Raw genomic sequence first — 22,703 nt, forward strand, 5'->3', positions numbered from 1 at the left:
TTCAGTCTTACACTTTTTTGGCTGTTTTACTGTTGTTCCAAAGTATTATAAATTATTCAAGAACGTCAGTTGGACTGATAGGAAGCACAGTGCTCAGAGGTAACGCTTGCCAATGCCAAGGACGCTTAGGCATTGTCCTCGAAGAGGGATAGTCAGTTGGTCACTGTGGAGCTTGGGGCACTCCAGAATAACTAGGAGTTAGAGTCTCCTTACCGTTTGGAACGGTAGTCTGCGCTTTTTTGGCCAGCAGAAGTTGGACTTCGGGCGTGTAACTTTAACTTAAAACTTCGGGGTAAGCCTTGGCTGTGAAATGCCAAAAATAGAGCTTCAGGCAAAGTTTGGGTTGGTTGACGCTTTTAAATTGAGTTAGGGATTTTAGAGATGAGGCCAGAAACTGTTGGACAGATACTGGTTAATTGATCACAAAAAAGTTGGACTTTATCGGTTGGACCGTTAACTTAAATTTGTCGAAATTGTTTAGGCGCTAAAGCTGCCAGATGTGACAGTGGTTGTAAATATAAGACGTCTTTGTAATATAAAATAAGAGATCTCTGTGTGAAAGGAGTCTGAGGCAGTGCTGGAGCTATTTTTAGACTGTGTGTGTGTGAGTGTGAAAATGCAAATTAGTCAGCAGTGAACTGTTTAAACCACAGTTGGTTTTACAAATACTGCTGCAAACATTGTTGAGTGTGTGTTTAAGACGCCATTTATGTTCATTAGAGGGCTATAAATAAAGTTTTGAGTTGCCGTAGTGGATGTATAGTAATTGACTGAGTTTTGATATATAAATATAGTGAGTGCACTGTATATATTTAAGACTAACATATTACTTTTAGGAGTAACCTCTCATCAGCAATAAATGCTGGTGTGTTTTATTTTTTCTATTCTATGTGTGTGCTGTGAGAATTAATAGAGGTTTCAATTGTTTTCTTTGACTTGCTCTTTCTGATTATGAAAGGCATGTCTGAAATACTCTTAGGAAAGCGTGTTGTGAGTATATTCCTCAACTCTTGTCACAGTTTAAGTGTGTGAATGCTGTGAGTAGCAGGTTTTGAGTGATTGGGTGTGATTTGTACAAAATAATAAATAATAATAACACTATGAAAGTTGATAGTAGAGTGAGTGCAGAAGTGGAAGTGTGAGAGAAAAGGCGGTGTGTGTGTGAGACGATCTGACAAACGCAAAGAATTTAGTATATTTAGAAGTGTGTGCGTGAAATAAGGGTGAATTGTTTTAGATCAAGACTTAGTAAAACAAGAGTTTTATTAGCCTGTAAAAAAAACAAAACAGGAGAGATAGAAACAGAAAATATGGTTCTGAGCAGCTGCAAGGTTGACAGGAAATGGTGTGTGTGACAGGAACGTTGCATGCCCATAAAAGGAACTGACTGTGACAAGTGAGCACACAGAGAGAGAAACATACGAGTTAAACTCCAGGCAGATGAAGCAAATGGAGGTTTTAAGAAAAGAAATGAAAAGGATATTAATTGTATGCTTTAGTGTGTCAATACAGGTGGACTTCTTTCAACCTAGAATCTTGAGTACAAAATCATTGATTAACAGAATTGGGAGGAAAACAGGCCAGATTTTGGCTTAAAATTTTACAGCTTGACCTCCCACTTGTCCCGATCCTGAGAAGAAGCTCATAGGACAGTTAATCTCCTGATGAAGACCGACAGAACATCGTGGACTTCAAGAATTAACAGCAGGCAAAAGACAGTGCAACTGAAACTACACTGACGATACCAGCAGCAGCATGGAAGAAAAGCACGTGATGGAAAATGCACGGTGAACTGCAGGCTGGTAAGAACAGTGTGACATAACTGTTTAAAGACACTGAATGGGATATTTTGCCAGGCTGGGATTTAATCTAAAAGGAAAATACTGAAAAGAGCAACGGAGAAGAAACAGAGAAGAAACAGACTGTGTTTGCTGGGGATCACAAGACAACAAAGGACACTAAGAGAAGGGCACAGGGGCCAGTGGGAAGGTGAAGCCCAGACGAGTTCGACTGCGAGAATAGAGGGTACAATTGGGTTGAAATTGAAGCCGGAACTCAGGATGGTTTAGGGATGTCCACGTCACAAACAAAGAGGTAAACAAAAAGAAGGTAAAATAAAGAGAGAAAATAACTGACAATTACATTAATGAATAGAAGACACACATACAGATATTACATAGATTTATTTTTAGGATAAAGGGGAGAGCTTATACGTAGAAATGACTTTTTATACATATTGCATTTTGTGCCTTTAAGGGAGTTGTGGCTCAATTCGTCTCTTGTGGGTCACGAGCCTTTGGCTAGCGCTATGATTAGCCAATCTACTGTGAGGATGATATGAGTTATTGAAGGATTGCACATGCTTACAGACACAGAGTCCATAAACACACATGACAGTATTGATTCCAGGCAAAAGGCCTCAAATTAATTTAGCGTTTAACTGAACTTGAGCTGGCCCTGTAACAAGTGACAGAAAAGAGGAACTGAATAGGAGTTTCTTGCTTTAGAGAAGGACCAAAGGAAGGAAAGCATATATTTTGGTTAAGTCTGATAAACTAGAATGAGAAGGTATTGTTACATCAAAGGAGCAAGATGAAATAAAAAGGCTGTACCAAAAACAGGTTATAACATAGGAAATGTGAGTTTTAAAATGAAGTTAGTGTTAACACACAGGAGTTGTTTCAAGGCAGCGTTTAGCTGTGATAAAATGTATGCAGGAGTAATTGCTTATATGTTTAAACGTAATTGATTAAAGTGGTTGTTTTTTTTTGGATCTTTTAGTAGAATAGGCGCTTATAATGATTTTCTTGTGAAAGGAGATTCTAGGTCAGAGTGGAGGCCTTGCAGCAGCGAGACTTCTGTGTACAGGATGTTGATGATTAGATAAGGCAAGCGACAGGAAACGCATGCAGGGACGTGAAAGCAGCGTTTTAAGAGTTTTAAAATGATGAGTAACGTTGAAGAATATATATAAATACAAGTCAATAAGTCAAGAAGATAATTAGGATCAGGCTTTTGATTAAAGAGTCCCAAAGATGATAAGTTAGGGAGGTGCAGGAAAAGGTGTTTTGTTTGCTTTACAGAAGATCTCGGCGACCACAGGGGGGTGAGGATCCTGGAGGCCCGAGGCATGATGGACCACAAGAGAGGGACGCAGAAAAAACCTAATCTTATGCATGGAGTGTTCTCGAGGGGGAGCTGGTGTTTATTACTGGACCACTTAGATGACATGAGGTTGTCTGATTTGCTGAGCCAGAGGACGGCTAGAGAGGGTCAGAGCGGGAGTGGTGACCCCGATGTCCATGATGCCATGGATGGACATGGAAGCAGCTGAGTGGGCCGAGGAGTGACCCAACACAATGTATTGTGACCTCTGGTGTTCCAGAGGTCGAGAGAGGGAGTATTGAGATTGGAGAGATATTTTGCTGCTATTGTTAATAATCATCATCATTACCATTGCATTAATAATATAATCTACAGAATTGATACTGCATTCAGATGTTTAAACAGTGTGTGTCTTTCAGAAAGACTAAGTTGCAGGCTGACAGGAAGTTGCAGGTTTGAAGAGTGTGCCTTTTGCAGAACTGAAACCGAAAGCAGAGTCTAAGTGCAGGTTATTTTGAGGAGCCTTTAAGGACGAGACACACACTTAGTTAAAGAGAATCATTTATAGGTGGAAGTTTAATCATGTTTTGCTCGGGGTTGCAAAAGAGCAGTTTGTCGCAGAACTGCTGCTGATGTGTCACGATGATAAGCGAGCATCCGGCAGTGACAGGAAGTACCTGCCATGAAGATAGGAGATAATGTTCTTTTAAACTGTGTTAAAAGTCATTGTGGTTTTGATTTGACGTATGCATATATTCTGTTTGTGACGTATGAGGGGGCGTCATTAAATTCAAGCCCTGATGGTATAAAATATCTGTTTATGCTTTGATTAAGTCGGAGATCAGCCCGGTCTGCGAACGGAGCTGGTCTTCCCACGCGTGTATTTCATTAAAATCGTTTGACCAAGTTCTGGACCATGGTTGTTTGTACTCTCCTTCCCCAATATTTGAACCTTAACATTAGTTTACTCAAAATAATTTTAAGACATCAATATTAAAGGTTAAGTTATGATAATGAATACATGCAACTATAACTGATGACATAAGAATTTGGATTTTTTAAGCTAAAGTGAAGGTGCTGACTCACTTGGCATGTTACTCTCAAATCCTCCCTAATAACAAGAACATAATTACACTTTAGCCACAAGAGGGCAGCAGCATTAATACAAGTCACATGTATATAAAGGTACAGTGATTATATTACAGTGATTTTGACAAAAACAAAACAGAAGTTGATGCAGTGTGTTTTCCATAACATACCAACCAAATTAAATAATAAAAACTTTATAACTTACAGAGCTTTTTTAGAGACTTTGACCACTGGCAGCAGCCTCAGAAGAGCCTCCTCTGAAGCAAAGTATTTCTTCAGGTCAAACACATCCAGATCTTTTTCTGATGACAGTAAGATGAAGACCAGAGCTGACCACTGAGCAGGAGACAGTTTATCTGTGGAGAGACGTCCTGAACTCAGGGACTGTTGGATCTCCTCCACTAGAGAACGATCATTCAGTTCATTCAGACAGTGAAACAGATTGATGCTTTTCTCTGCAGACAGATTCTCACTGAGCTTCTCCTTGATGTACTGAACTGCTTCTTGATTGGTCTGTGAGCTACTTCCTGTTTGTGTCATGAGGCCTTGCAAACGAGTTTGATTAGTCTTCAGACCCAAGAGAAAACGAAGGAACAAGTCCAGGTGTCCATTGGGGCTCTGTAAGGCCTTGTTCACAGCACACTGGTAGAAGTATTTCTCTGTCTGAGAGCTTGTTTGTTGTTTTTCCAGCTGATTGAGTCCAGAGTTGATGAAGGTCAGGTGGACATGAAGAGCAGCCAGAAACTCCTGAACACTGAGATGAACAAAGCAGAACACCTTGTTCTGGTACAGTTGTTTCTCCTCTTTAAAGATCTGTGTGAACACTCCTGAGTACACTGAGGCTGCTCTGATATCGATGCCACACTCTGTCAGGTCTGGTTCATAGAAGATCAGGTTTCCTTTCTGCAGCTGATCAAAAGCCAGTTTTCCCAGTGACTCAATCATCTTCCTGCTCTCTGGACTCCAGTGTGGATCTGTCTCAGCTCCTCCATCATATTTGATCCTCTTGACTTTGGCCTGAACCACCAGGAAGTGGATGTACATCTCAGTCAGGGTGTTGGGCAGCTCTCCTCCCTCTCTGGTTTCCAGCACATCCTCCAGAACTGTAGCAGTGATCCAGCAGAAGACTGGGATGTGACACATGATGTGGAGGCTTCGAGCTTTCTTGATGTGGGAGATGATCCTGCTGGCCTGCTCCTCATCTCTGAATCTCTTCCTGAAGTACTCCTCCTTCTGTGGGTCAGTGAACCCTCTGACCTCTGTCACCATGTCGACACACTGAGGAGGGATCTGATTGGCTGCTGCAGGTCGTGTTGTTATCCAAAGGCGAGCAGAAGGGAGCAGGTTCCCTCTGATGAGGTTTGTCAGCAGCTCATCCAATGAGGTGGACTTTCTTGTTTCAGTCAGGATTTTAGTTTTCTTGAAGTCCAAATTAAGTCGACACTCATCCAGACCATCAAGTATGAACACAACCTGGAAGTCTTCAAGCCTGCAGATTCCTGATTCGTTAGTTTGATTAAAGAAGTGATGAACAAGTTCCACCAAGCTGAACTTTTCCTCTTTCAGCACATTCAGCTCTCTGAAAGTGAATGGAAATATGAACTGGATGTCCTGGTTGGCTTTGTCTTCAGCCCAGTCCAGGCTGTATTTCTGTGTTAAGACTGTTTTCCCAATGCCAGCCACTCCCTTTGTCAGCACTGTTCTGATTGGTTCGTCTCTTCCTGGTGAGGCTTTAAAGATGTCTTCTTGTCTGATTGTTGTTTCTGGTCTGTCTGGTTTCCTGGATGCTGTTTCAATCTGTCTGACCTCATGTTCATCATTGACCTCTGCAGTCCCTCCCTCTGTGATGTAGAGCTCTGTGTAGATCTGATTCAGGAGGGTTGGGCTTCCTGCTTTAGCGATGCCCTCAAACACACACTGGAACTTCTTCTTCAGTTGGGCTTTAAGTTCTCGTTTACGGAGTGGAGCAAATATTTCTGAAGGTAAGAAATTCAGAAAAAAATATTATATAATAAATATCATAGCCTTTCAGTACCCTGAAAGGATGAATGTCTATTGGTCCATTTCTTGAGCTATTAGGAAAGATCAATATTCAGTCTTTAGAGAAATTCTCTTACTGCTCTGCAGATGGTCAGCCATCTCATGCTGCTTAAGTCTCCTCAAGAAGTGGAGTGTGATCTTCAGAAATGCTTCTCTGCAGCTCTTTCTTTCATCTTCATCCTCTCCTTCAAACATCTCCTCATCCTCCATCTGGCTCTTTAAAGTTTCTGGGTGATCTGGACTCAGAAGCTTCTGGATCTTCTTCAGCTCGTTCTTCACAAACATGGTGATGTTGTCCTCCAGCCGCTGGAAAAGAAGACTATATGAATTACCCAGTGGTAAATGGACTGGTTCTTATATAGCTCTCTTTGATACTCTGTGCACACAAAGCATTTATACAACATGCCTCATTCAACCAAGCACATTGTTCTATGCTTAAATACTTTCTTTCACACTCTGATGGATGCATCAGAGGGCAGCTTGGGTTTACTACGTTACCCAGTACATTTGCCAGCCAGGGTTTGATTCACAAACCTAACTAGTAGCTGACCTGCTCCCCTCCTGAGCTACAGTCACCCCAATCTGACTGAAATCATGGAGCCCAAACTCTGATTTATGTTGGACACACTGACAATCCTCTGGTCCACAAAGTGCAGCATAGAGGTGACTGAAAAGAACAAATGTAAACGTAGTACTACAAACCATAACCACAGAGTCCAGGTGTGTTTGATGCTGCTGTGCAGACTGACCAGTGGAAACCTCTGCTCTCTGCTGGTCCACTCTGTGGAGGAGTAATGTATAATTAGCTCATGTTATGTCTGTCCACACACAGACACAAGCTAAAGGTCCATGAAGTGATGTTTGGATGGGTTCAGTCAATCAGATGACTGTCATGGTGGAGCTTTGCTAGTCCTGCTGATCCCACTGAGAATTAACAACTCAGTTTCCAGATGTCTGTAGTTTTCTGCTCAGTTTCTTTAGTCCCAACAGCTCTTACCATCTCCTGCATAAAGCTTTCCCTGCATGCTCAGATGCCCTGGAACAAGGTGCTCTCTTTATATCAGTGACTGGTTTAAAGGGACAACTTGCAGTGCTCGCCAAACTTTGTGTCAGCAAAAGTAGTTCTAATGTTTCTTACATTTATTACATTTTTACACACACAAATCAATGAACGCAAAAACATGAACTTTCCAGATATTTTGTTTTACAATGTTACAAAACTCAGTTCACAACTACACAGTCTGATTTACAAGTACAAAATATTTATGACCACAGTTTGAGCCGATGTATGTCCCGAGTCTGTGGACTCAGTGGTTTTGTTTTGATTGTTCTTGTCTTTTGTTACAATTTCATTCTGATTAAGATTTTCTAGTTCTGAGGTTTTGGTTTCTGTGTTCCCTCTGTACTGTGTTAGTATTGTGTCTCTGTTCACTTCCTGTTTTATTTTGACAGTGCCATGTCCTATGTTAGTGTGTCTACTTTTGCTTCCCCTTGTCTGGTTATGTCCAATGAATCCTGCTGTGTCTCCCTTTTCTCATTCCCTGATGGCTCTTTTGTGTATATGAGCCCTTTGTTTTCTCCTGCTTGTTGCTGGTTCGTCTGTGTTGTCTCCCCGTGTCTCCGTTTAAGGTTTCAGGTTAGTTTTGTAGTTTTTTCAGTAGAGGTTATCTTAGCTTCTGCACAGGCCATCTCCACTGCACTTCACCGTTTCAATAAAGCTCACTCACTTCACAGCAGTGTCGGCATCTTGGGTCCTTTATTAAATTCAACATGGCTCGCCCCGCTAGCCGTGACATAAGATGTGAAAACAATATCCAAAAAACACGAGAGACAAACAGGGAATAGTTTTAAGGTGCAGGGCCAACAAACTGAGTCTAGCCATGAACTCAGAGTTGATTGAATTAGCATTTTGAATTGGCTGATCTGAGCAATCAAGTCTATGTTCACTTTGAGTTAAGATTATACGTGATTGATGGAAAAGAAAAAAGCCGTCATCAGCAACTGATTCTGATTTAGCAGGTTTTCAAATCTAAACGGTACCCATCCCTAGCTGGCTGTAGTTAAACCTTTACTTAAAAAGCATCCCTAGACCCAGCTGTCTTAGCTAATTATAGGCCAATCTCCAACCTGACAATCCTTGAAAGAGTAGTTGGGGGGAGACAATCAGAGGGGCAGTGTGATGATCTTAGCTTACAAACTACCGCAGTCAAGTCATTAAGGGAGACGGGATCAAACTGCTCTAAGACAGCTGAGCACACAGGAGAAAGACTCGGATCCGAGGCAGCAGTCGGCGAGACAAGAGCCCTAATAGACAGAAGCTTGTTGTTAAAAAATGCTAAAAAGAGTGACGCTGAAAAACTAGTTCATGCATTTATTACTTCCAGGCTGGACGACTGTAATTCATTATTATCAGGATGTCCTAAAAACTCAGTGAAAAGCCTTCAGCTAATCCAAAATGCTGCAGCAAGATTCCTGACAGGGACTAGAAAGAGAGCAGATTTCTCCTGTTTTGGCTTCCCTTCATTGACTGCTCCTCACATACAAGGTCTTAAATAATCAGGCCCCATCTTATCTTAATGCTGCACCACAACACCTGATCTCTGGTTTCCTCACCTCTTCAATCCCACTTTAATACTTGACTAAACTCATTTTCCTGTTTAGGTGTTGAGGCAAAGCCGCCCATCTACAATGCAGGCAACAGCAAACGGAGCTATTTTTGATTCCCTTTGAGTTTTTTCTACTTTTGTGCTACAAAATGTTCAAGCTGATTAAATTCATTAGAATAAAAGTTCAGATAATTTTCTCATATTAATGTTGGAGGTAGAAATTCAGGTAACTTTGCACAAAAACTGGCAGAAATTTCCTTCAAAGATGGCGTTTTTACTTTAATACTGTGAGTACATTTCAGAGCCTGGACTCTTTTACCTTTACTTGAGTAAAGAAGTTGAATCATTATTTCAGCTTTAAGAGGGTATTTTAACACAAACATCAGTCCTTCTACTTAAGTATGTTTGACACTTTGTTTAATCATCATTTTTAATGATCAAATATAATTATGTTTGTTATTTGTGGATTTTAAATGTCCTTGACAGAGACAGATGATAATCATTATCCTGCACTGTGGTCTCAGGTTTGGTCGAGCTAGCACAAAGAATGGCTATGTTGAACTTCCTCCTGGGATCTACACTAAGAAGTGAGTCCAACATTAGCAGGGTCTCTTTCCTTTATCTGGATTCACTTTAGCATTCACAGTCACGTGAAGCTTGTTATTAACTCGATAAGTCAACCCAGGGTTTCAGCTGAGCGCTCACATGAAACACATGGTGTTGGCAGCATCTGATCAATCATATTCATGGAGACGTGTATCAGCAACAGAGCAGCTGAGTTTGCAGAAGGAAGTCAAACTAAACCACAGGAACAATATGAGGAGATTGCACACATAATAAAATACTAGCAGTAACACAGCTGCTGCAGACAAATCAGTCGTGTGATCGTGTGTGAGAGGAGAAGGACTGTAAAGGAGTTTGGTGTTAAAAGCTCTGTATGAATGTGGGAGACTTTGAAGGGCTTTAAAAAGGCCAATATAAAATAAAAGGCAGCAAAATTGCTGAGTGTGAAAGTCACCAGACTTATCAGAGCTCTGTGATTAAGACCTGTAAGAACACCTGTTTGTACTTGTTGGCATTATATCAAACACACACGTATATTAAGCCTTTGTTTGAACTCTGGTTGAATTTGTTACTTTCAGACTGTGAAACATCACAGAGGCTGCAGCTGCAGATCTTTTATTCACCTGGAAATTTACTTTAAATGTTAGATGGAAAATGTGTTGCTCAGTTTAACCAAAGTAAGAACAAGAATTCATAAACCTTCATAAAGACAAACATCTCCCAGAACATTGAGCTGCTGAAGTGTCACTGAAGGGAAAAACTATTTGTCCTCCTCCATCCAGCAACACCTGAAACACCTGAGTGGAAGCTCCTCCCTACACTGTGTTTGAAGCAAAGCACAAAGGAGACACCTGCTGGAGCAGCTGGAGTCCTACAGCCACTCAGCCTCTTCACTACACAAACACCTCCTACAACATCCACTCTTTCCACTCTGACTGCTGTGTTTGTGGAAACACTCCAACACACACCGCTTCACACACCAACATAGAAATGTGTGTGAAAAAGAGCTGAGCTGATATTAAACATGAGGATTTATTCAGAAATACAGAGTCAGGAACAACATCTAGACACACATTACCTCTCAGCAGCAGAAGAACAGCCTTTAAAGTTTATAACAGCATCCTTCGAGTCGTTGCTCTTTAAGGAAACACAGCTGGGTTCAGGTCCAGGAGATTCTGGCCTCTTATTGATCCTAAAAGAAAAACAATAAATGTCACAGCTTCATGAGACAGGAAGGAAAAACTGGAAATATTAAATTAAAGACATGATGAACAATCTCATAAAAATAATGTACTTACTCTTTGTCACATAACAGTCTTTTGTTAAAGTTTACAATAACACCCTTCGACATGTTGCTCTTTAAGGAAACACAGCTGGGTTCAGGTCCAGGCTCTGGATTAGTTTCAGGGTTATGTCCAGCTGAGCCTGGTACGCCCCACAGCTCTGGGCTTTAAAACAACACACACAGAGGTATGAGTGTGAATAATGATGGAGCAGTGATGTGAGTGCTGAGCTGTGACATGGAGAAGAGTCATGGACAGTTAGAGATGGTCATCTCACCTCTGAGCTTTGGTCTGGCTCTCATGTTCCCCACACAGAGTGCTTTTAGAGGGAGGGACTCCCTCCTCTCTGTCCTCACACTGATCCATGCTGCTCAGTTCACATCAGCTCACACACACTTTCTACCTTCACCTGCAGAGGAAACACAAATCATTCACGTGCACATCAACTGAGAGCTGCAGAGGTCGTGTCTGATGTGTTGGACTAACATCCATCTGAGACGCAGCTTTCATCAGTTCACTACAAAAAGTGTCACAGAGCCCAGTTCAGCCTCCAAATCCTCCATTACTGTAGTCCTACAAAGCAGCAGGTCAAACATGGCTGCAGAGAGCAGCTTTATGTCAGTAACCATGTCCAGGACTGAGCTGACTGCTTACAGAGTTCATACTCTAACTGCTAGCTGCTCTGCTAGCTAAGCTAACTCAGTAACAGTGACTCTGACAGCAGTTACTGTGGAACAGCGGCCGAGCTCAGGACACATTCAGTATGTTTAGTCTGAGTCCTGGACTCTGATTCAATGGATTCAATCCAGCTCAGAGTTTCATGTGTTCATCAGAATAAAATACATGTACTAATATAACAGAAGTAATGCTCTGAATGCAGGACTGTAATGGAGGATAAATAAGGTTTTTACAGCCTGAAAGAAACATTCAGTTCATATATTTGTAGACAGTGAAGCAGTTTTTAATACTGCAGCTGTTTCCTTCACCTGTGTGTGTGTGAGCCACACCTTCATGTGCTGCTTTAGAAATATGTGGTCTGACTGCTCAGACTGAGTCTAGGAGGAAAGTTCACACGCTGGAGAAAGTTTTGTTCCTAACTTTGTCAGAGTTCGGCTCCAAAGACAAAGAAGACGGAGCTCACAGTCTGTAGATGGTCCTCAGTGTGTGTGTGAAGCCAAGAGAGCACACAGGAGTGTGTTTATGTCAGCAAATCAGTGTGTGTGAAGAGTCTGAGGGAGTGTGTGAATGAGACTCAACACTGAAACCAACAGTCCAAGAAAAGCGTCTGGACTTCTTTAAGTTTAACTTAAAGAAGTCCAGACGCTTTTCTTTTTGTCTCCATAATGTCTCCATAATGCTGCAATGTTATCTGCCCCAGAAACACTGTGCAGAAGCTCTGATGGTGACACAGAAAAGTCACAGTGGAGATACTTCTGTCCACCTTTGATTAGACTCATTATAAAAAGGAAAACAAAGTTTGAACACAGTCATGTTTCCAGTTCACTGACTTACATTTATTCCATGGACACTCACTCTAACCTGAACCACAGCTACAACCCAACATTGTTGAGGCCTCATCTCCTCCTTTCCTGACTGTAGAGGTTAAATATGCAACAACCAACAAATAAAAGAATTTGGTTCATTTCAAAGAAATTCACACGGCGACCAAGTAAAGTAACCGTAGTAAAGGAGACAACATCCCGTTGATGGTGGGATTATTTGAAAGATTTGCTTTGGTCACGTCACCAAATGCAGTTGAACCACCCGTGGATCCATGTTTGACCATTCTACCACTCTGAGCTCTGCTTTTGAATCATTTTATTATTATCATCATTCATTTATTCATTCTTTGGAGGGGGGCTATTTCCTAATGCCGCCCTAATAAGCTGATGTTCAAGGGGAAATATAACAGAAACTCTTTCAGTGTTATTCATTAATAAATTAACAGATAAACTGTGAAGAAGAAAAAACTGAGATTTAAAGGAGAGAGTGAGAAACTTGATCATCCATCCTCATAATACATGTTTATCAGTATCTGCTGTGACCATACTGCAGTAATAACTACAAGTCTACATTTCTGTGACTGTTGATCAATCACAGCAGGAATCTGAGCTCATCTCTGCACACAGAGCAGCTTCAGCTCTGGGATAAACTGCTCGCTTCACGTCCTTCTCAGCTCACAGACACTCATCCTCATATTTTCCTTTAACATTTGATGGTATCTGGAGTAGTTGGCAGTAATAAGGATGATTTTCTGTAAAATCATATTGATATGAGCCGTGAATTATTCGTAGATGAGCGTTAGATTAGTTTGATGGGTTAACTCAGAGAGCTGAAGATATGGTGGACATGCTGACCTCGCTCCGTGGTGTACAGGGCCGTTTACCTTCATGATTAATATTCACAATAAAAAAATGAGGCGAACATCATGAAGTCTGTGTGTGTTTCATAGTGTCGAACCACCTTTGTACAGTTAAACCTAACAGTTACTACATGACGGAAACACCAACGTTATTTCTTTTATGTGTTTATCAGGTCACGCTGATTATTGAACAAAAACCCAAACATCAGATGTTAATCGAATCTTTTTGCTCTCTCTCCTCCTTAAACATGTTTTTAATGTTAGTTATAATTCAGAATTGGCGACTGGAACACGTATGACACATACGAACATCAGGAAATAAAAACACGATAAATATAACCTCTGTAAATGAAGTCAGTGTGCAGCGGGGGTTATTACAGCTGTGTACCGGCCTGCGCTTTGTCGGTGGTAATAGCAGCTCGATTGCTTGCGAGGCGAGCGGGTCTGTCCCACGCTTTGCCGTGAGACTGGGCTGGGCAGACATCTCCGAAATCATCGAAGCACTTTTGCAAAAAAGCTGTATCTTGACAAACCGACCAGACATCTGAAGATTAAACTGCTACATTCTCGGCTAAAAAATATTAAAACGGTATTTGGTGAGACACAAACTGTCATGGTCCCCGTGTCTGCCCGGCTGACTCAGGTTGGCTACATATGTTTCTTGTTTACATCTACCTCTCTCACGCTAGCTGTGTCTCGCCAGGGCGGAGCTCATTGCGGGCTCCCGCCCCTGGCCCTTGCACCTGAAGTTAATCACACATCTGTGGCTCATCGCCTAAACTCATCCACTACTTAAGGCAGAGGCTGGAAACATCTCGTCGCTGGACTATTGAGTAACCTCGGTAGTAAGCTCCGGAGTACTAGTCTCTTGTTGCCTTTTCGTATCGCTGACCCTTTGGATTAATCACTTGTTGTCTGTAAACAGGAATTCCGTTTCCCTGGAACCCTTGGTGTGCTGTGTTTTTTATGAAGTCCCTCGTGTGTGAAGAGCTCCTTTCCCGGATTTCCCTGTGCCCTGGATTCCCCCTGCCATCTCACTTGTATATATTTGCACCTGGTGTTGTATAGTAAAAAACGGAACTGTATTCTAGCTGCCTTGTCTGCGCTTGAGTCCATCCCACACACAAACACAAACAGGGTTTTTCAAAGTTCAGTTCTGTTAGTTTCCACATGGCAGCTGTTGGTGTGCAGTAACGCCTTCTAAAAACAATGGCCACCAGGCCAAAGCAATGGTTCTGACTCGATCAGCATTAACCCCGCCCCCTGGGTTTGATGGGTGAGGTTGACACATAAAATAAATTTATGGTGAGACCTGAAGGAGTCAACTGTGCCAAAATGAATTAATTAAATACACCATTAAATAATTATTTAAATGTGGCAATAATTAATTAAAACGTGAAATAATTAATTAATTAAATGTGTCAAAAAATGTTTATTTAATTATTTATTTCCCATTTTAATTAATTATTTCAAATTTTAATTAATTATTGTCACATTTAATTTATTATTTAATGGTGCATTTAATTAATTCATTATGGCACTCCTGATATTCCATACTGTGGTTGGGTCGACTTTACTATATAGATGTTTCACATGTTTCCATCTCAGCAGCCCCGTTGACAGATCACAGTATTATTACTTTTAAACTTAACCCTGAAAATAAAACGCAGTTTAAAAAAGATTACTGGAAATTTAATGCAGATCTATTAATTGATGACGGGTATGTTAAGATAGTTAAAGAGCTCCTCCATAACATTTACAACAACGTAACAATTGGCAATTACATACATAGATGGGAATTTTTTCATTTAAAGTTAGAGAATTTTCAATTACGTTTAGTAAAATGAAAAGTAGACAACAGAAGGAATTTGAAAGTAAATTACTTTACGATATAAATAACTATTGTAATAGACATTTTATGTCAGAGGCTGATAAGAAATCCCTGTTGTCTTTACTCAATTAGATGATCTATACAAGAAAAAGGCTCATGGAGCTTACATTAGAGCTCGTGCAAAATGGATAGAAGAAGCTGAAAAAGTGCTTCATATTTATACAATTTGGAGAAACGGAGGCAAGAAAAGAAATCTATTAATACATTAATCATAAATGGGGAGGAATGCACAAATCATAAGACTGTAGCGGAAGAAAAACATAAATTTTACTCAAATTTATTCTCCTCAAAATATTTAATTGCTGATTCATTAACTTTTTGTGATCAGATTGAACCTTATACTCCAAAAATCGATTCTGCATTCAGAGAAATTTGTGATTCTGATATATCACTGGATGACTGAGATCAAGCCTTAAACAAACTGAAAATGACAAAGCTCCTGGTCAGGATGGCTTGACTGCAATCTTTTATAAATTCTTCTGGAAAGAAATAAAAGAACTTTTCTTCAAAACTATTACTGAAATCATTAGTAATGAAATGTTAGCAACGACAATGAAACAGGGTCTTATCTCCCTTATTCCCAAACCTGGTAAAGATAAAAGACTAATCGATAATCTACGACCAATAATATTAGATTGGTTGTAGATCTACTGGATTCTAATCACTTAATTGAAGATGATGGTGTGATTCTTTTTTTAGACTTTTATAAGGCATTTGATACGGTCGAACATCCTTTTATTTTAAAAGCTCTACCCTATTTTGGTTTTGGTAAACAAAACTTCATAGATTTAATTTCTTTATTATACTCTGACTCAATAGTTCTGTTTCTTTACCTTTTGGAACATCTAAACGCTTTAATGTTAGACGAGGAATCGTCAGTTTTTATAGAACATGAATGAAATTTCAATTTTCTCAAAGGCTTCTGGTTTGTACCTGAATATTAGAAAATGAGAATTATTAACTATTCGTGATTGTGACCTAGTAGCTCTCTTAACATAGCTGTTAAAACTGACATTAAATATTTGGGTATTATAATGTCAAAGAACACAAATAATAGAGAAAATCTCAATTTTGAGCAAATTACCCAGAAATCAAAAAGATTACAGGCTACAAAGACACCTCTCCATCTTTGGACGCGTCTTGCTTACTAAAACAGAAGGTATCTCTGGATTGATTTATCCATCACAATGTTTATATGTTTCCAATAGTCTAATCAATAATATAAATCAAATTAATTTCAATTACATTTGGAGAAACAAGCAACATTATGTTAGGAAGAATGATATAGTGAAGTCATTTGAAGAAGGAGGTTTGAATGCGATTGATTTTGAAGCAATGATGGTTCCATCAAACTCAAATGGTTGCAATCTTTCATAAATAATTCAAACGTTATTTGGTTTTATTTCCCCAAAGTAATTTTGGAGAAGCTGGGTGGCATTGAATTTCTTATAAAGTGCGACTTTGAAATTTCCAAATTAAATTATCCAATTTTCACAAACAGGTTCTCCAGTACTGGAAAATGATACACAAGCATATTTTTTCTCCACATACAAATTCGATTTGGAACAACAGATGTATACGATAAAAGAAAATCCATCTTTTATAAGGATTGGATGGATCATGGCATTTGGACGGTTTTACACCTTTTAGACAATGACGGAAATGTGTTAACATATAACAAACTCATAGATAATTATGGCATATCATGTACTCAGAGTAAATTCATTAAAGTTGTGAAAGCCATTCCCCCTGCAATGATTCAGATGTCTTCCCCCGACTGAACAACAACCCGTCAACAACATGCTGAGCTGTGACTCTTCTTCCCTCTAAAGTCCTGGTGTTAACACTCACCCTGCATCAGCTTCACCTTTTTTTTAATTGTTTTTACTTTTCAAACCGACGGATCATTTGAAGCCAACCATCCAAAAACTGCTTCAGCTGTGTTTGATGTTTATGCTACAGCCTGTTTACCAATATAATCAATATCAGATATCAGAGCAACAGAAACCTCGGTGATCAGGACGCTGGGACTGAGAACAGGAAGTGGCTCAAACGTCACAGTTTCATAACGTCACCCTGAACTCCACTCACGGAGTTTCTGTCGCCATTGTAGTTTTTAAAGTCCCGTGATAAAGGCGGGTCTTTCTGTGAATCCGCACGCTCATTGGCTAATAGCTCGAGATTGACACATCGTTATCCAATGAGCGTGCGGGAACTTCCGACATAAAGTTGTTTCCTTTGAAAAACCAAAGTCTGATTATTTTTGCCTCCACTGACGGAGCCTGTTGTTCCCGCCACAGAGACACAGTAATGTCAGAGCGGTGTTAACACTCACCCTGCCTCAGCACAGCTCTCACTCTCCTCCTGCTCTCTCACACTAAACGGAGGCTCAGCTAAACTCACTTCCTCTCTACTTACAGGAAACCAGCGCTCAGAGGAGCCGACCGGCCTCACATTTCACCCACAGACACGAACAGCGTGGAATTATTTTATGTCATAAGAAGAAACATATTCATGTTAACACTCACCTGCCTCAGCTCCACCTTCCTCCTCCTGCTGCTCTGAACGGAGGCTCAATACTTTCACTTTCACTGCTGCTCCCTAAACACAGAGGATGCTGGGACTTGTAGTTGTTTCCTTCCGGTGCGGTCTTCCTCTTTGTTTGTTTGTGTTTGTGTTCAAGTTATTTCGATCATGTAAACATCAACAGAACACGTGAAGCCACACAGAGTTTGTATGTCGAGGTGGGTAGGAGGGTTTGAGGGTTTGGGGAGGGGTCAGAGGGAAGAGGTCTCTCAGTCTTGACAATCCACATTGATGGCATTGCATCTTTCAGCGTGTTTGTGGGTCGATTTGGATGCTCCAGGTGTGAGAGCAGCCACTCAGCCTCTACTGCAGATGTGTGTCACAAGTTCATCTAGTAGTAGGCTATGGCACTTGGCCACAGGTGGCAGCAGTGGACTGGCCTCCATGTGAGACTGCTCCAGCTGCTATGTGATAGTCCAGCTGCAAACTGAAGATCATATGCAAGTTTTGGAAATTAAACTGTACAATATAAAGCGCCTTGAGGCGACTGTTGTTGTGATTTGGTGCTATGTAAATAAAACTGAATTGAAATTCAGAATATTCTTAACTTAGCTTTAAAACCAACCCAATCTCTCCTCCACACTCACAAACAAAGACAAACCAACTGACACATCTGAGTCCCTCACTTTCTTCAATCCACTCACTCTCACAAGCTCCACTTAGTCACACTGGCTCTGTTTATTACTAATTACTATTGTCTCCCCAGAAACACTTCTGTTTTCTTTTTTCCTATTTGTGTTTTCGTTTTTTGTATTTGTGTTTTCTTTTTTCCTATTTCAGTTGTGTTTTTTGTGCTTTTGCAGCGTTTTTTTTTTATTGCTGGTGTTTTCTTAAGTTGCAGTCCGTTTGGCCTCTCAGGGCCACCGTAGATAAAGGCCAAAAATAAATACATAACATCATTTCAATCAGTTTAAAGGTTTATTTGCAAGACACAAAAACAGAAAAAATTAAAAGTTACAAATGTATTGTGCATGAAACAGGAATTCAAATGTGGCTCAGATGTGTGTCACAAGTTCATCTGGCTGTAGGCTATGGCACTTGACCACAGGTGGCGCTAATTGACTTGACTCCATTTGAGTGCACACAAAGTAAACTGCACACTTTAGTTGTGAAGCGAAAACGCTGAAATCGCAGTAATAACACGTACGAGGGGAACGATAACGAAGACCAGATGCTCCTGATCGTTACTCTTGCTGTCCTGTGAACAGCATCGGCGTGGTGTTAATGGTTTGCTTTTGTTTTGGCGAGCGCTCCGTGAATGAGAATATGACCAGGTAAACCCGCGACATTTTTAAATAGTTTGTCGTTCAACAGCAACAAGACTGACGGAGTGTGTTTGAGGAAACCTCACAAATGTCACAGATGAAATATTTGGTGTTTATTTGCTGGTTTGTCGGTAGCAGCTCCTTCAAAGTAAGTCTACCACACATCTGTTTGACCAACGCCAGTTGATTTGGATCACCGGTCCAAACAATTTGAACGATTGTTGTGTTTCCTTTTGTGTTGAGTTTGACTGATATTTGCTGGATAGCAAATGTTTTAAAGCTATGCAACCTTTATCTGCACATAGCAGTTAAACTGTTTAGATCAATCTTTATTGATAATATACATTATTTATTTATGAATTACTGTGTACACAAGAATAAGTTAATGTATTAAGATAAACTGGCTGAAAGTTTTGTATTATTCTTGTGATTTTTTTTATTGGCCCTGTTTATTTACAGGCCAGGTGACCCTTTAGGCCTGTGTGACCCCTGCTGGCCACACAGAGAAACAATAAATAAAACCTGAGAGCTGCACAGTTGCAGCAGTGTGGTTTACGTCATTCTGTTGTCAGCCTGTTTTACACATCGGTGGTTTCTTATTGACGTGTAAAAAGATCTGAAATCGTAGTAAATTCAGCTGCTATTGTGGGCTGGGGATGATTTACACTTAACATTTTAATAACTGGGTATTGAATGTCAGAGGCCCAATGTTCCCTCTAATTTTTCAGGTGTCTGAGCGAACACACAAACTCCCTGAGCGGTTCCTTGGACCACTGTGAGCGACAGCAGACGTGTGCACTGTGGTCACGCCGGCATCGAATCCATCCAAGTTTCATGGTTTATTAAAATAATCAAATTACAGCGTTTATATTTATGTTAGACTACTTTTAATGAACTGCTTCAGCCCATTTACAATGAAAATGTAAAAGAAATCTTGTTCATGACCTGTGTAGTATGTTAACACTATTGGAAGTACAAATAACTTGAACTCCAATTTAGAAAACACAACTTTTTTTTTTTTATAAAGCTCTGACTTGTATTATGAGTCCGTGGTCTGGGAGAGAGTCTGTAACTCTCTGTCTCCAAAATACTGTATATAATGACCAAAGCTGGGAAATTAATCAATCAATCAATCTTTATTTATAAAGCACTTTTCATACAAAAAAAGTAGCACAAAGTGCTTTACATGGTTAAAAGCACCCCACCCCGCCCTCCAACTAACCCCCCACACTCTCATTAACATAAACAATCATGAATGCACCCATATCCCCCCCCAGCCAGGCTGAGAGGACCCCCAGAGCCCCAGCAGCCACGGTCGATCACAGCCCCGGTGCAGAGAAACACTGGAGATATGTCACAATAGGATATATACAGGGTAAAAAGATAAAGTAAATAAGAACGGGATACAATAGAAATAGTAAGAAGATAAAAAATGAGTAAGAATAAAATCAATAAATATTAGGTAAAACCTAAATTAATAAATAGAATAACAGGATAGAATAAATAAGCATAAAATAAATAAACGTTAGGTGAAAGATAAATTAAAAAGGTGGTCTTGAGCCTGTTCTTAAAAACATGTACGTTCTCTGCGGCCCTGAGCTCCTCCGGCAGGCTGTTCCACAGACGAGGACCATACCCCTGAAAAGCTGCCTCTCCGTGAGTATGTGTGCTGTCTTTGGGAACAGTCAAAAGGCCAGTACCAGAGGACCTCAAGGTCCGCGAGGGTTCGTATGGTAAAAGCAGATCTGAGAGATAAGACGGCCCAAATCAAATTCAAATTCAAATTTTATTTTTCACGCACACAGTCATACACAGTACGATATGCAGTGAAATGCTTGGACAACTGCTCGTGACCTAAAGAAAAAAAAAAAGGAAATAAATAGGAAATAAATAGGAAAAATTAAAAAGGGTAAATTTAACTAGGAGGGAATAAGATATAAATTAAGGTTAAAAATGAAATAACTGTACAACACAAATTAGAATGAAGGGTAAATTTAACTGGGAGAATAAGATAAAATATATAAATTAAAGTTGAAAATAAAATAACTGTACAACAAAATACACAATATAGAACTATATAAGAATGTATGAAGAAATATAAATAAATAAATATATACACAATAACAGCAGCTGTACAAGTATTAACTGGAAATGAAGAATATAGTGACCAGTGTTGTGCAATCCACATTATGTCTTGTGCAGTGCAAATATGCTTAAAGTGATTTAAGTGATGAAGTGAAAACAATGTCCAGAAAGTCCAGTGTGTGTGTAAGAACCATATGTGTGGGTCAGTACTGTGTGGTGGTGTGATTGAGAGACCGTATCGCCTGCGGGAAGAAGCTCCTCCTCAGTCTCTCTGTGTTGGTCTTCAGGGAGCGGAATCGCTTTCCTGACCTCAGCAGAGAGAACAGTCTGTTGTTGGGATGGCTGAGGTCCTTCACGATCTTCCTGGCCTTGGTCCAGCACCGCCTGCTGTAGATTGAGTGCAGGTCAGGGAGCTCGGAGCGGATGGTGCGCTCAGCTGCCCGCACAACCCTCTGTAGAGCTCGTCTGTCCTGCATGGTGCTGTTCCCGAACCAGGTTAAGATGTTTCCCGTCAGGATGCTCTCTATGGTGCATGAGTAAAAGTTCCTGAGCACCTTGGAGGGCAGTTGGAAGTCTCTCAAGCGTCTGAGGTGGTAGAGACGCTGTCGGGCCTTTTTCACCATGATGTTGATGTGACAGGACCATGACAGGTCCTGCGTGATGTGAACTCCGAGGTATTTGAAGCTGTCCACTCTCTCCACTGGGCACTCGTTGATGACGGGGGTCTGGTAGTTCCTCTCCTGCTTAGTGCTGAAGTCCACTATCAGCTCCTTTGTCTTACTGACGTTTAGAAGGAGGTTGTTCCTCTGGCACCAGTTCTCCAGATTCCTAATCTCCTTCAGGTAGGCCGTCTCGTTGTTATCAGAGATCAGGCCCACCACGACGGTGTCGTCAGCAAACTTGATGATGGTGGTGGAGCTGGTAGTGGCCACGCAGTCATATGTGTACAGAGAGTACAGCAGGGGGCCCAGAACACACCCCTGGGGGGCTCCAGTGCTGAGAGTGGTGGAGGCTGAGACATGTCCGCCCATCCTTACTGCCTGTGGTCTGCCAGTTAGGAAGTTGGAGATCCACTGACACATAGCTGAGTCCCAGATGCTCCAGCTTGGTGGTGAGTGTGGAGGGAATTATGGTGTTAAATGCAGAGCTGTAGTCTATGAAGAGCATTTTAACATAATTCCCCCTTCTAGTGTCCAAGTGAGTGAGTGATGTGTGGAGGAGATGAGAGATGGCATCGTCTGTGGAACGATTTGGACGGTAAGCGAACTGTAGTGGGTCCAGTGTGTCTGGTAGTGAAGAAATGATGAAGTCTCTGACCAGGCGTTCAAAGCACTTCATCACTACTGAGGTGAGGGCTACAGGGCGATAGTCATTGAGAGAAGCAGACCATTAAGACATTTAAAAACCAATAAAAGAACTTTAAAATCGATCCTGAAATACACGGGGAGCCAATGCAGCGATTCTAAAACCGGTGTACTGTGGGCCCACCCTCTGGTCTTCGTCAGCACACGAGCTGCAGTTTTGTAAAAGTTGTAAGGGTGATATATTCTTTTTGGGGAGACCAGAGAGCAGGGCGTTACAGCAATCAATGCGACTGGTAATAAAAGCATGCATCAACATATATAGCTGAATTTTTTTAATATTTTGTACATCATGCATCATGAAACAATATCATTCATTCACAATAAATCAGCAGTCTAATGTAATGCAAATCAGTTTAACAAATGCAATAGTTATCACCTTCTTCTAATTCAGGAGAATAATGCAAACTAAAACTACATAATAATTCACAATCTTCAATTAGGGGTCTAACGTGGCATAAAATAA

At 40.7% G+C, this 22,703-nt stretch overlaps 2 protein-coding genes across 3 annotated transcripts in view; both read right to left on the reverse strand.

Moving 5' to 3' along the window:
• Positions 1–22,703, reverse strand: part of LOC146577711 (NACHT, LRR and PYD domains-containing protein 12-like) — a 179,747-nt gene that overhangs the window by 12,783 nt on the left and 144,261 nt on the right. The window lies entirely within an intron of this gene.
• LOC146577712 (protein NLRC3-like) lies at positions 4,396–6,519 on the reverse strand. Of its 2 annotated transcripts, none has more exons than XM_085268329.1 (2): positions 6,312–6,519; positions 4,396–6,170 (listed from the first exon to the last, which is right to left on the reverse strand). In XM_085268329.1, the coding sequence occupies exons 1-2, from the start codon at positions 6,517–6,519 to the stop codon at positions 4,396–4,398; spliced, it is 1,983 nt and encodes a 660-aa protein (XP_085124455.1). The 2 variants fall into 2 exon arrangements, with proteins under 2 accessions (XP_085124455.1, XP_085124456.1); XM_085268330.1 differs by having other exon boundaries at positions 4,396–6,193; positions 6,305–6,429.

Source organism: Mchenga conophoros, linkage group LG3 (assembly GCF_057382185.1).
Source record: "Mchenga conophoros isolate Kocher_MC1m ecotype Shallow Benthic linkage group LG3, M_conophoros_male_GT1.1, whole genome shotgun sequence".
Lineage (NCBI taxonomy): Eukaryota > Metazoa > Chordata > Actinopteri > Cichliformes > Cichlidae > Mchenga > Mchenga conophoros.